General features: G+C 45.1%; 1 protein-coding gene and 1 pseudogene across 2 annotated transcripts in view; one reads left to right on the forward strand and one right to left on the reverse strand.

The window, feature by feature from the left end:
• Positions 1 to 277: 277 nt before the first annotated feature.
• On the reverse strand, positions 278 to 650 carry LOC308437964 (ATP synthase subunit g, mitochondrial-like; annotated as a pseudogene). Its single transcript has one exon. The product of its transcript is annotated as an ATP synthase subunit g, mitochondrial-like (transcript).
• A 7,345-nt stretch (positions 651 to 7,995) lies between these two features.
• YAF2 (YY1 associated factor 2) overlaps positions 7,996 to 15,381 on the forward strand; it is a 50,499-nt gene continuing 43,113 nt past the window's right edge. The window contains exons 1-2 of the mRNA XM_080939199.1: positions 7,996 to 8,155; positions 8,454 to 8,579. Of these exons, the coding sequence (XP_080795325.1) occupies positions 8,130 to 8,155; positions 8,454 to 8,579 (152 nt within the window). The 5' untranslated portion in view covers positions 7,996 to 8,129. The remainder of the gene's footprint in view (positions 8,156 to 8,453; positions 8,580 to 15,381) is intronic.

A 15,381-nucleotide genomic window follows, 5' to 3' on the forward strand; every position in this document is an offset into this window, starting at 1 on the left:
TTTCACTTTTTTTTTTTTTTGAGAACTCAATGACATTAGAGTAGAAAAATAAAGCTCTGGAAAATGGGATTCATAAGAAAGCCATTTCTATTTCATGCAGATTTAAGTACTAGGGTATTGAATTGAGAATAGTTTCACCACGTACAATCTATACATGAAGTTTATACAGATATTATATTTTGTTCCCATATGTTTATATAGCCCATTAATCTAAGAGACATTCATCTGAAAGCCTTTTTTTTTTCCCCACAGCTAGGACTTTATTTATATTGCAGTTTCATTACACATGGTCCAAGAATATTCAAATAAGAACTTAAATCAGAAGCTAAAGATTGGTCTTCAAACATCATAGCCAACAATGCCACGTTTGCCTATGATCTCTCCCATATAAAACCACATCCACACCTCAGTGGCCACCAAACCATTCAGCACAGCTTCCTTAACTGTAAGGTGTCTGAAGCTACCAGTTTTAGCATGCTGAATTATTTTTTTCACGCTCTGAATAGCTGTAGGGATTTCATCAGGGGTTGGGGGAACCAGCTCAGCCTTGGCGTAGTGCCAAAATGTGGCCAATCTAGGCTTCAAGTAAGTCACAGCAACGGCCACCATCTACAGTGCTTTCTCTGCGAAGTTACGATGAACTTGGCCATGGTCTAAAGTGGAAGGTACATCTCCCCGAACCACCTGCTGAATCCTGAAACCCTTTTTTAATCTTGCCAAGAAACAGGAGTGTGTATATGTGTGTATATTTGTGTGTGTATGTCTCTGGGTGTGTGTGTATGTTTGTGTGTGTATGTTTGTGTGTGTATGTCTCTGGGTGTGTGTGTATGTTTGTGTATGTATGTCTCTGGGTGTGTGTGTGTATGTTTGTGTGTGTATGTCTCTGGGTGTGTGTGTATGTTTGTGTGTGTATGTCTCTGGGTGTGTGTGTATGTTTGTGTGTGTATGTCTCTGGGTGTGCGTGTGTGCGCACGCTTACACGCACATGGATACATGCTTAGGGCCACTTTGACAAATAAATGACAAAGTGTAATATTGGTGGTAATGATCACAAACTTTACCCAGAAGACAGTCCTCCTTCCTGTCTTCCCCATGCATGACAAGATAGAGGGAAGAAAGGCAGGCAGGTGGTAACAGGTGTGACATTAGCATGAGGGGACAGTTGGTAAAGCACTCACCACATGAGCAGTACAACTTGACTTTGAATCCCTACAGGCTGGTAGGTTGGACGTGGAAGTCTCTAGTCCTAGTGTTCCTGTGTTAAGATGAGGGGTGGAGATGGGAGAATCCCCCAAATTCCTTGGATTGGGTGGCCTGGTACAGCAGCAAACAAACAGGGCAGAGACCTGTCATAAGCAAGGTGGAAGGCACAGGACAAAGAACAGCCATCGATACCTTCTGGCCTCTACATGCTCACTGTGGTACCGACATACAAATGTGTTCTCCCTCTTTCTCTCGTGTGCACACACACACACACACCACACACACACACATATACATCACACAAATTAAAAAATAAAAAAAGTCTGGCTCACATCCAGCCTCCCATCTCTTGTTTGGTTGGTTCATTCTGATGGAAGCTGCATCTTGAGTTGCTCTGGAAAGAGGTCTACACGGCAGACGGCTGGTGAAGACCTCTAGACAACAGCCTCTAAGGAACCGTCAGAAGCGATCAGTGCCTCCGGGCAGTCTCTGAGATGATGTCTGCTCCGGTACTGAGGCTGTGTTCCCGTGATACACAGAGCCAGGGTACTCAGCTCATATCTGCCCAGATGCTTGACCCACTATTAGGTCAGTGGCCTTTGACTGTTAGGCTTTATTGTAATCTGTAATACAGCAATGAAAAATCAACACAGAAGGTGAGATATAAAATAGATTGATGACTTAAAAAGATACTTTAGAAAGCACTTTTGCTTTTTATAGGGCAGAGAAATCCTAGTGTCATATCCCACTGCATTATAACAGACACAGCTCTCCTCACGCTTACAAAAAGAAGTGCTACAAAATCCCCACCAGGGAGGAACTGCTTGTTTTCTCACCACCCACCACGGTGTGCAAGTGGCTCACACTGTGCCCTCAGTTGGGAAGGAGAGGGGAGGGAACGCTGGCCCTCAGCTCACCTTCTCCTTTTTATTTGATCTAGAACGTCCGTTTAAGAAATGGCGCTGCCCACTTTCAGCTTGTTTTGATCTTGGAGGAAATTGTTACTCGATGCATTTGAGGAAAAGTGATCTAGGGTGGGAAGTAGGTCAGGAGCCGCCAGAGATTAAGTTTAGCCATACCAGACAGCAGGTGGCAAGCTGGGTACATGAAACCAGGTGCACCTGCATGCCAGAAGAGGGCATCAGATCCCATTACAGATGCCTGTGAGCCACCATGTGGTTGGTGGGAATTGAACTCAGGACCTTTGGTAGAGCAGCCAGTGCTCTTAACCACCGAGCCATCTCTCCAGGCCATTGGTCTACATCTTGACTGTGTGATCCTGATTACATGACTGTACACATCATCCAAAATTTATAGAAGAATGAATTTCACTGTATTATGTATGTATTGTGCATATAGATGTATACAAATACATGTATATGAACCCACGCCCACTGTTTGGTTTTTGAGAAAGGGTCTCACTATGTAGCCCTTGTTGGCCTGGAACTATGTAAACCAGGCTAGCCTTCAACTCAGAGATCTGTCTCTCTCTGTCTTAGGAATTAATTATTTTTTTTAAAAAAGATTTATTATATTTATATATAAGTGTGCTGTAACTGTCTTTAGACACACCAGAAGAGGGCTTCAGATCTCATCACAAATGGCTGTGAGCCACCATGTGGTTGCTGGGATTTGAACTCAGGACCTCTGAAAGAACAGATAGTGCTTTTAACCACTGAGCCATCTCTCCAGCCCACTGCCTCTGGAAGTAAATGCATGTGTACCACACCTGGCGCTGTAAAAAAAAATTATATACAAATTTGTCTTTCCATCTAAATGGATTTTCAGAAATTTAGATAGCTTTAACTCTATAACATTCTATTATTTCAAAGTAATTCAGAAATTTATCTAGTCAACAATTTAGAAATATGATCTAAGTGCCGTAGTTGACAGTTGTAATCCTGTATTGGTTAGACAGAGGCCCTGAGCAGAGCAGTCTGGTCTTCAGTGTGAGACCCTGCAGGAATGAAGTCCTGGAGTGATCCCCAGGGTTAGAGTCAGATGGATCCCTGGAGCCCGAGGGCCATCTAGTACAGGTGAACTGGTGAGCAAGCTCCTGTCTCTCTCTCTCAAAAGAAAAAAAAAAAGACAGTGGAGAACGACTGAGGATGACAGGTAACTTCAATTTACACACACACACACACACACACACACACACACATCACCATATCTAGATTAAAAGAACATAGTTCAAACAACACTTTCATTATATCAAAATAAGTTCCAGTGAGCACGGTGAGATGTAATACTCAAACAGCCATGTCTATGAAATAGTCGACTTTACAGCATACTAAGCACTTATTCTTTGTATCCAAAAGCACAATGGAAAAGTCATAGTGTGGACCTCTAAGGCTTTGGAGCAAACCTATGCCTCTTTTGTAGATGATTTTTTTTTTTTTTTGAGGCCTGCTGCTGTCTTTATATTTAACTCTGTGTAGAGATGGAACAGCTAACCATGACATATTACCAAACGACCACATCAAGTTTCTTTTTCTGAAATGGACTAAGCCCAAAATCTATATGTCTATGTATAGTGACAAGCATTCCATAGAAATTGTGCGTAGGATATTGGATATAAGCAGGAATAAAGACCGACACACAGTAGGAATTCCTTCTGTCCGCATCTGAAGCTTTATAGAGTCTCGTGCAACAGATGAAGGAAAAACTTTAGGCCTGGTTTACAAACGGTTCCATGTGATAGGGCGCCTCCAACCAAGGTAGATGGCCATGTTACTCTAATCCTAACGAGAAGCGGCTCTGGGAACAGCAGTAGAGAATCACTCTGGTTAGGAGAAAGTTCAGCAATTCAACTGTCCACGTTGTCTGGATCAGGGCAAGGTTAGGGTGTGGATGTGTGTTGATTCCTGGGCAATTTCACCTTGTAGCTTTGCTGGATACATTACTACAGTCAAGTATCTAACTGGGAAACAGCACCTGATGTGGCAAGTTTCCTTGAATGAAGAAATCAGCTGCCTCAAGGGTTTATTATATTGACCATTTCCTTGTGGGATGGAAGAAAGGTGCTTTCAGTGAACCGGCAGGTATTCTATGTCCGCCCTCCCTGCATTAAAGAACTCCTTGTATTCTGAACCACAGTGCTTCTGGTTAATCTCCTGTCAAAGGAAAGCAGCACTCTGTTCATTCCTGTGGAGTTACTGGTCATCACAGACTTCATCTCTACGAGGCAACTGCCCCTACAGAAAAGTACAACGCTTAGAACAAGTCTTGGTTGCATCAGACAACATCCTGAAAGAGCGCGATGCTTCCGGCTCATTGGTTTGTTTGGTGTGATACGGCTTTCCTCTGCAGCCCAGGCTGGCCTATCACTCTCAGGAGGATCCTTCTGCTGCCTGCAGCCTCCTGGGTGATGCGACTCTCTGTGTTTGGAATGCTTGGTGTGATGCTGTCTTGCAAGATGCAATGTGTCTTTTGGATCAGAGGTCAAAAGATGGTGCTGTCCTTCTGGTTACCAGAATACAAGAGCAGGGGGTAGGGGGCGAGAGGGGAGGCTGGGGAGGTTGGTCAACTGGGAAAGTTCTAGCTAGCTGTGAAAGCACAGGGCCCAAGCTCAGCTTCTTAGGATCTTCAGGAAAAGCTGGATGCGGGTGGTGTGAGCCTGTTATCCCAGCACGGGAGAGGCAGAGACAAAGGATCTAGAGGTTCACTGGCCAGCCTGTCTACCGTGTCAGAGAGCCCCAGGTCCAGTAGGAGACTTGATCTCAAAAGGAAGGTGGAGATTGGGAAAGACACCTGATGTTGACAGCTAGCCTGCATTTGCATGTGTGCTCACAGAGAGACAGTCAGGGAGAGAGAGAGAGAGAGGATGTGGTTCTTACTCATCATACCTGTGTGCAGACATTTTGTTTTCTGTGGCCTCCATACTGAACACTACTTAACTAGGGGTTATGAATCCTAAGACACTCCCCTGAGACCACAACAGTGGTTCCAATGAATGGAAAGATGAAACCATTACTTGAATATTTAGCACTCCTTATACCACTGGGCCACCTGCTAAATAAGGAACTTAACCTGTTAAGTGGGGCAACTGAACCTGACTATAAAAGTAAACCTGATCTGCTGATATGCTGTAAGGGTAGAAATGGTGGAATTGTCTTCAGTGCAAGGTGGTCTTGAGAACACTTCTTTTTTTAATTTCTTTATTTCATGTTCAGACATACCAGAAGAGGGCATTGGATCCCCATTACAGATGTTTGTGAGCTACCATGTGGCTGTTGGGAATTGAACTCAGAACGTCTGGAAGAGCAATCAAAGTTCTTGACCACTGAGCCATCTCTCCAGCCCCCAAGAGCACTTCTTAATACTTTGGTTTCTAATAGTTGGAGCTGGTGAAGACCTTAGCATTCACATGATGTCAGTACCGCTTGAGCAGAAAGTCTCTTCAGGAACCTTGTCAGGTAAAGAACTCAGCCTGCCGAGGTGACTTAGGGTTTTCTAATGCTGTGGTGAAACACCATGACCAAAAAGCAAGCTGGGGAGGATTTATTTGGTTTATACATCCATATTGCTGTTCATCACTGTAGAAAGTCCAGCAGGAACTCACATAGGGCAGGAACCTGGAGGCAGGAGCTGATACAGAGGCCATGGAGGGGTGCTGCTCATGGTTTGTTCAGCCTGCTTTTTCCATCCAATACTAAGAAGATGCTTTTCGGCTAGACCTCATGGAGGCATTTCTCTCAGCTGAGGTTCCCTATTCTCTGATGACTCTAGCTTGGGTCAAGTTGACATAAACTAGCAAATACACTGAGAAATGAGATAGTTACTAAAATCAACTAGGACCCTGTGAGGAACTTCAGAAAGCAAGTGTAGATACTGAAGACGGGTTCTTTAAGTGACAGGTAGATTCCTGTAGGCTCTGCAGTAGAGGTAACAGGCCAGTCCAGAGCTGGTCCAACAGGATTGCTTCTCTGCTTTCCACTTTCAGCCCTCTTCCTGTGTCTCCTTAAAGACATAATTAAAATGAGGCAGCTGGGGAAGATGGCTCAGTGGTTAAAAGCTCTGCGTGACTTAGGAAGAGTGACTGCTCTTCCTGAAGTTCCATTCTCAGCATCCACATGGTGGGTCTTTAACTCTAGTTCCAGGGGACCCAACCCCATCACACAGCCATACATGGAGGCAAAACACCTAGGCCCGTGTAAGTCCTTTAAAAACCGAGATCATTAGCGTAGGCCCTAATCTGGTGAATGGTATCCTTTCAGGAGAGTGTGGCATAGGTAGAAGTGACAAGAGATTAGGATACAGGTGCTCTCATACAAAGATGCCCTTTGAAGGTGCGACTTAAACAGATGGCTCTCTGAAGGCAGAGTGGCCTGACATTCTTTTCTTCTACATGGGGCCTCCAGGATTACGGGAAAATACATTTCCACTGCATACATCCACCACTCAGCCTCTAACATCTATTTCTACCTTGCAAAATGAATGCAACCTCTAACATATAACTTTTATCCTCATCCAAGTCAGTCTGTTTTGCAAAAATAAACTAGACAACCAAGCAAACCCCACATACAACAATCTTCTAAAAGTTTTCTATTTTTCAGACTTTTAGCAACTTAGAGCAAGTGCCCCATCATTTGAGCTCTGGTCCTGCCCGTTCTGCAAGTTTCTTCTCTCAGCAGCTTGTGGCCCAGTTCCCTCTTAATTACTCCAATTCATCTCTAATTCCCAATGATAAAAAGGAGAGCATTCCCCACTTCGGTTACTAACTCTTGTTGCTTGGTAAGTAATACACCAATGCAGTAGTCTCCCCTTAGCTGGGGGTTTGCTTTCCTATTTCAATCGCCCACAGACAATATAGTTCAAAATATGAGGGACTTCATAACTAATTAAGTTCTTAGTTGCTACCCCATTCTGAGCATTATGATGAAAATTTGCTCGGTCCTGCTTTGGCCCAGGTGGATAGAATTTTCTAAACACCCTTATAGTGTATCCCAACCAGGAGCCACCCAGCTAGCTGTCTTTGCCTCAGATCAACTGTTAGGTACGCAGTGCTTGGACTGGGTCCTCTTCAGTTAGTTAAGCCTAACACTAAGCTACGACGCCTACATCGGTACACCCAAGTAAGGCAGAAGAAGGCTCTGCGAGAGGATGGATTTCATCTACCCTTTCTTCAGGAGCAACTTTCCTGAGGACGGACGATTCACCGACTTGGCATGCTAAGGTCGCCTCTCGATCAGAGGGATGGCACAGTAACTCTGGTTGTGGGCTACCCGCTAGATGGGCGGGGTGGGAACAGAGCAGAAAGGACCAGCGAGATGGCTGCTTGGGTCTAGCAGGCGACAGACAGAAATAACGAGGCTGGGGGAGGTGGTGTCCAGGGCACAAGCAACCTCGTTTGTGTCATGAAGGCTCACGAGCGTCCGTTTTATAACCAGCCACTGCAGAGCCCCGTGAGGCCAAAGCCTCTGGAATGAAAACGGGATCAGACCCTGGTTTCGTCACGTTTGAATTATGTAAGCCAGAGGAGGGCACCGAACCTCTCCGGAGCCTCCGGGTCGCTTCCCCCAATGAAGGACGACAGTCCCCGCCGCGCCGGGCTCACGCGTGTCTGCGGACGCCTGCCGCCGCGCCCCTCCGGGCGTGCGAGCCACGGCCCGAGAGCTGCGGGCGGCGAGCGGGCCGGCCGGAGGGAGGCGGGCGCCGCGAACCCGCCGCCGGTGCTGGGCCGCGCTCCCCGCGTTTGAAGTCTCCGGCGCGGCCGCTGGTTGGCCGGCGCGGGTCACGTGCGCGCGGGCAGGAGTTTCCCCGACAGCTGGAGGCTGCGTGGGATCCGGCGGCGGCGGCGGCGGTGGCGGCGGCGGCGGCGGCGGCTGCAGCTCGCGGCGCGGCCTTCCCCGCCCCCTCGCTTCCGCCGGCCCCTCACCGCGGCGCTGACAGACCCGGCCGCGGCCTCGCGCGCGTCGGCAGCGAGCATGGGCGACAAGAAGAGCCCCACCAGGTAGGGCGCCCGCGGCCCGGTGGCGCGGGGCGCGCGTGTGTGTGCGTGCGTGTGTGTGTGTGTGTGTGTGTGTGTGTGTGTGTGTGTGTGTGTGCGTGTGGAGCGGGGAGAGGGGGTGCGGCGCCGCGCGCGGCTGCCCACAATGGGCCGCGATGGCGGCCGGGGTCAGCGGCCGCGCTCCCCTCCCCCGCGCGGCGCCGGGCGGGGCGGGGGTCGCGGGCCGGGCGGGGCGGGGCACGGGGCCGGGCGCGGCCTGCCGCTGACCCCGCGCTGCGTCGTGTCCGGTTGTGTCCTGCAGGCCGAAGCGGCAGCCGAAGCCCGCCTCGGATGAGGGCTACTGGGACTGCAGCGTCTGCACCTTCCGGAACAGCGCCGAGGCCTTCAAGTGCATGATGTGCGATGTGCGGAAGGGCACCTCCACCCGGTGAGTCCGGCGCGCCCGCGGCCCCCCGCGCGACGCGGACGGCGGGGCGGCCAGCCAGGCGGCGGCCGCGGTGGGGCGCGACCCTGCGGAGCCGCGGCTTGCGGCGAGGGGTCGGCGGCGGCGGCGGCGGCGGCGCCTGCTGCGGAGATGACTGAAGGGGGGGTGTCGCCGGACGCTGCCATTCTGTGCGTGGCCGGTGCGGTGCCCCCTCCCCGGCCAGGCGCGGAGAGACGTTGGCCGCATTGTGGTGGTAGTGTGCGGGGAGGGGGCGGGGACGCGGGCGGGGAGGGGGAGGGGACGGAGGAAAGGCCGCGGTGTCATTCGGTCCCCCTGGGGAAAAAGTATCGCTGTAGGATCGGAATAGATTAAACTTTCTTAGTAAGGGTTGTCCGATGTCCGAAGGGTCTGGCCAAGGTTTCGCGTCTTTTTTTTTTTTGTTTTGTTTTTGTTTTATTTGTTTGTTTATTTCTTATTTTACAATTAAGTAGTTGGGAGGAGAGCCCGGCAACGCATTTTTTTTTTTTTTTTTAATTTTAACTGGAGTGCCTGAATATCTACACAAACGGGATTACATGATCTTTGTTTCCAGCCCTAAATTTGTTGTATGGGAGATCCGCAGTATTGTCTTTTAAAAAGATTTAAAAGAGTTAAATCTAGGAAATTGATACTTGGTGGCATTTTTCATCTGTCTCCACCTGGTTCCCTCGAAGGAAGGCAGACTTTAAATTCACTTCTTGGAGTCCTGTGATTTGTAGCAATATTTAAGTACCTTATTTATTTTGCTACTCCGAAGCCTATTAAAATATGTTATCACAGAACATGGGGAATTTTCTGTTTGAAAAAAAGAAGGCCCATATAATTTTGACATTCTAAATAGTTAAAGTTATTTTAAAAACACGAGGTATCCTGGTTTTAAATAAAATTCAGTTTATAGAATTTTATTAACATTGTAAGTGTAGAGACATGTCGGGATTTTATTGTTTCTACAATACTGGTTGCTTTTGACATCCCTGTCATAAATCTCAATAGGTTTTTATTGTGAATTCTCACTCACATTGATTACAATTTTTTTCAGCATTTCCTGGTGTCTTTTAAAAAGCAAGGTTTTAAATACCTTTTAAGTTCAAGGAGAGATTCTAAAAAGAGAAACTACTTGCTATTTTTGGACTCAGTTTTAAGTGTTTTGAGAAGCACAGTGAATTTGTCTATATAAGGATGGAAACGGCTTAGCATGTAATATGTATGTATTTGTAAGTAAGCAGTATGTAGATCATGTGATTTGTTAGGTTGAGGCAGGCGTTTGAAGTAGAGATAATTACTATAATTCTAATTCTGCTACTATATTGCTGCTTTTGTTTTTGTTTTCCTTCTATTCTCTCATGCTTTGAGAAAAACACTGAATTAGAAGAGCCTATTTGTTTATTTGCAGGGACAGCAAGGATGGGGGGAAGCTGGTGTCCTACTCCACAGCCAGTCTTGGGGTTAGAGGAACCCCGAGAAGTAGAGTAGGTGGTGACACTCAGAAGAGAAGCACCAGGCTGAATCCCTGGCACCTGGAAGAGGGGAGTTGGCCCAGACCAGAAGTGGGCCTACTTTAAAAGAGGCCTGAGGCCCACCTGGAGGCCCCTGACTTTTTTTTTTTACCAGTGTATTTGAGCTCTTGTAGATCCAATTTTTAGTGGTGGAAACATTACTTGAGGAGGACTCAGAGAAGCATTGTCATTTGGATTGAAACTGAAGAGGCTCTGGGCCACTCAGCAGAAGTCTAAGGGACACTGTTCCTAAAAGTAAGTGTTCTGCATTGTGACCCCCTCAGCTTCTTCCTCGTTCTGAAGTCTCTTTGACTCTGCCCCCAAATTAACTATTAGGAGCTCTCATTTCTCTGCTGTCTGTTACGTTTCCTTTTGCTTTTTCTGAAATCGAGTGCCATCCATGTTTGGATAGAACAGTAGAACAGGGCATCGTTAACAAGGAGATGTTGGTTCCATCCAGAAGGTTTCCTTATAGGATGATAGGAGAACAGGATGAAGGACTGTGAAACACAGATGGAAAGCAAGGGTTGATATGGGGGACACTTTCCCCAGGTGACGTGTTTATTAGTGGATAGAATTTAGAGTAAGGCTGGCAAGAAGGAAAGCAGGGTGGGCAGCTGCAGCACACAGGGATACAGCTTGCTAATGACTTGTTTGTGTGACCACAGCCAGCATTTGAGTCCCTTGGCTCAGAACGACCTCTGAACTGCATCTGTTTTAATTGTCAAATGTGAAGCCAAGCCTAAGCTATTCTAGGTGTCTGAAACCTTTTTTTCTTTAGGTCTTTATAGAAGATGGGTCCGTAGTGTTTCTTTAAATATTTTACCGAAATGGACGTATCCTTACATATGTATGCGTGCATACATGTAATTTTAATTAAAGCACCTGAGTCATATGCTGATAGGTCCTGTCATTCTGCAGAATGAGGCTATAGTCATATAGTTTATGCCACAATCAAATGTCACTGGACATAGCTTTAATTCCTCAGTTAATAAATTACATCCTATCAACTTACACCATTTTTCTTACTGAGTTTCATTTGTATTTGATGGCTTTCGTTTAAATTCAATTAATGCTTTAAAAAATCTAGACTATAAACAAGATACTTCAAGGATATTAAGTTTCTATATTGTGCTTTTTATGAGAAACTGATGAATGAAACATTCCCCATCCCCCCCCCCAAAAAAAAAGAAAAGAAAACCAAGATTCTTTTGAGTCAGCCTTTCTCTGTAGTTTAGGCTACCCTTGAACATACAGCATTCTCCTTGCCATAGCTTCCTGAGTGCTGGGATTACAGGTGTGAGCCACCCTAGACAGGGAGTATTTTAAAAAGCAAAACCAACATAAAAACCATTAAGATAAAAACAATAAAAAACCATTGTCAGAGGTGCTGCCTGGTCTCTTTTATAGCTGGCTTTTGTTTTAAGTTCAGTGAGTGTTATACTGTAGAACTTAAGGAGAACTGTTGAGTGTCTCAGGAAGGGAAGGATCTAGTGTTGCCTGTGAAGGTGTTCATTGCTGGGTTATTGGATTAAGACGGATCTTCATGGAGGAATAGAGAAGTCCTTCCTTGCTTACTTTGGACAGCAGATAGTTAAAAGTGTAGGTAACAGCTGTTGGCTTTGGCTTGGATCTGATGAGAGCTGTAAGGTCCAGTCAGTTACATGTTCAGGCATAACAGATCATGCAGTTCCCAAGATAGCGCCGTGGGTGCCTTTGGGGAGATAATAAGTGAGGGGCTGGAAAGGTGGGTCATGGCTAAGGGCACTGGGTGCTCTTTCCCAACCCCACAACTGACAGCCCTGGGGTCTGTGATGTCTTCTGGCCTCTGTCAGTAACAAACATACATGGTATATAGACAAGTGCAGGCAAAATACTCAAACACATAAATGGATAAATACAAATGAATTCTTTATAAGATGAGATTATATCTTCAGTGTGAACTGAAGAGATGACAGTTTCCTATTAAAATATATGTATAGTCTATAGATAGCGGAGTATTATGGTTAGGAGCTGATATTTAATGGTAACAAGTTATTTCAGTTTCTATAAAGTAGGAATAATTTCTAAAGTAAACATTTTGAAGAAACCATAACACAACCAGTTATTACGAGGTGAAAATCTTCACAGTACATCTGTGATCTGTCACAGTGGCTTTCTGTTTGTTACCACTTCTTCTAGATACCAGGTATTGAAATGAGTCCTTTGCCCCCACTACTTCTTATGTTTGGGAGGGTTTATCCTCTGTCTTGGGTCAAAGAACTCATGTAACTTCTTTCCTTCCAGGGAGATTGTGAGGGGGATAAGTGTTTGGATAGTATCTAGTGATGGTTTCAGAGTGTCTGAGGAGGAGCCTTGGGAGCCAGTGATGCCCCAGTTGTGTTCATAACAGCACTAATCTTTGGTGGCTCTTCTCACGGTGGACCACTGTGAACAGGGCAGAGGTGGTGGGAGGTAAGTGTGTCCATCTAGTGTGTTTCAAAGCAGAGGCACTGCTGCCAGTGTTTCAGCCTACCCCTCCCTGCCTAGTGACAGTCCACCTCAGTGTCACCTAAGAGGGCCTTGGGAAGCAGAACACAAGGCTGGGTTCCTCACATCTTTGCTCTCAGCAGTCTGCTGAAACGGGAAGTACACACAGAGCACTTGTGCTGTGGCCAAGGGGAGATACTTGTGCTGCCGCCGACACAAGCGGAACTGGCTGTCTTCATTTTCATGACACTTTGTTTACACTTAAAAGGCTACTTGGAAAACCATAATTATTGAGATGTGAATCTTTCATACACATTTTCTGAAAATAAATTCAGTAAGTCTGTCACTTCTAAAAGAAGAAATGACAGTATTTTTATCAGTGATAAAAGTCAAGTGAAAACTATACTTTTCAAAACTCATAATCACAGTGATGAGCTTTGTCTTCTGAATGCTCTTCTCATTTTTGTATGTACTACTTTTACTTTCTGCTTTGTTCCAATTTTTGTTCTGGTAAGATTGGTGTTGATACCACTGAATATAATTTCTGATATTTTCATGAACTGTCTCCACATTTGGAAGATCTGTATAATTTAGTGAGCTGTTACGTCTTGATAATCAATGCAGTGTGGTGTTAAAGAACCCTGCATAGATAGTCAAAGTATAAAACAGAAAGGTTTAAAGAAATATCTTGAAAATGTAGTTGATGTGGTTTTAGGTTTACATTGCAGCTAAACTTTAAGAAAGGACCACTTGGTAAGAAGAGCATCCGTAGTACATAAAGGGCCATGGAGGCCGGGGCTTTGTGGCGTGCGCTTGTCCTTCTAGTCTGAGGTCAGCCTGGGCTACAGCATAAGACACCATATTTATAAAAAGAAAAGAAAAAAGACCTTTTCTTTTTCACCATACCTATTAAAGTCTAAGTATATTTCTTATTCTTTTGGGCCAAGATAACATAGTGCAAAAAATTAAGAGCATAAATAGGTATATTGGGAAGCAAAAAAAAAAAAAAAAAAAAAAAAAAGCACTATATACAAAGTTATTGTTATTTTGGAAAATGCAGGTATTCTTTTCCCCTTATAGGGGATATATCATTTAACTAAAATGTGATGTGTTTAAGATGAACTAGCAAATCTATATTATATATTTGTGTGGTTTCTGCACATGGAATGCAAGGCCTCATGAGTGGTAAAGCAATGCTCTGTCACTGACCTGTGGTCTCAGGGTTTTATTTCCAATATAGCACAGATGAGAACCATAAACAGAGGTAAAAATCTACCTCAGTGTTTAGATAGTATCTAGTGATGATTTCAGAGTGTCAGCGGAGGAACCTTGGGAACACTGAGCACTTTTACAGTACTTAATGATGTCCAAGTTGTGTTCATCCTGTTAAGAGAACTGGCTACTCTTCTAGAGGATCACGGATCAGTTCCGAGAACCTACAAGGCTTGTTTATGACTTATCCCAGGGCGATCTGAAGACCTCTTCTTACCTCTTTGGGCATTGTATCATGTGGTTCACATACACATATACAGGCAAACACTCATATACAAAAAATAAAAATAAATCTTTACAAAACCCACATAGACATAGCTTTTAAGAGGTGCTGGAGAGATGGCTCAGAGGTTAAGAGCACCAACTGCTCTTCCAGAGGTCCTGAGTTCAAATTCCAGCAACTACATGGTAGTTCACAACCATCTGTAATGAGATCTGATGCCCTCTTCTGGTGTGTCTGAAGACAGCAACAGTGCACTCATATAAAAAATAAGTAAATCTTTAAAAAAAAAAAAAAAGACATGATGAGATCTTGAGACCAGAAATGATGTGAACTGCTAGCCTACGGTTTCTCAGGCTGGGGTTTCTCTTGTAAAGAGGTTGACTGGAACAGATACTATTCCTCCTGATTTATTCGGATAACTGATGGTCCACCTTAATGCTAAATCTTGTTGACTCGATTTCAGTCTTCTTCCAGTGCCACCTTGGTCTTTGGTGGTGGCTTTTGTTTTTGAATGAAATACTCTTTCCTTGATGTCACAAACACATTTTTTCCTAGTAAGTCTCTGAAATTAATTTTTTCCCAGCCATATCTGACTTTTCTACATTCCTGTCCTTGGATGAGGCATGAACCTTCTTTCTTACCTAAGCTAGACACCATCATTGTCTATCTCAACTGTGACCCTAATTTACTGGGATTCTTCATCTGTAGTCATTCATGGGTTATCTCAGGTCCTTTGTCTATAGTTTGTGTAGTTACACTTAATTCTGTGCCATTTCTTTCCTGAGACATTAGACTAATTGATCTCTTTCTCAAAATGGTGCATACATCTTTTAAAGATCTTGCACAATATTGGTCTTTGTATGTTTTAAAAAAGTGGTTTCTGAATAAATGATGAGCCTCAAAGCACGGTGCTCAGGTGTTCTGGGCTCTTCCTGGGCAATAGTGTTTCTGTGTGCCTCAGACAGGGAGGTGGAGACAGACTGAGACACGGTTCTGCCCCACACCAATGAACCAGTAAGTTTAATTGGGGTTACTTAGAGGAGGAGCATGCACTGTCCACAAAGAGTCTTCCTTCTGTTAGTTTGTATGTTTCCATAGAGAAGAAGGGGTGACTTGTGTGCTTTCTTAGATGGCTGTCCTTTCTCTCCTGGCAGTTAGGAAATGTCGTGTGCAGCCACACTGCCTTCAGGGTGGCGGTGGCTGTTAGAGCTCCTCAACACTCCAGTCTGTCCTCTGGCTCTTTTAGTTTCTGTGGTCCTTTTTTCACATGATCCCTGAGCCTTGATGAAGATTATTTTCTCTTAAT

The sequence above is a fragment of the Micromys minutus genome (assembly GCF_963924665.1).
Source record: "Micromys minutus genome assembly, chromosome: 27".
NCBI lineage: Eukaryota > Metazoa > Chordata > Mammalia > Rodentia > Muridae > Micromys > Micromys minutus.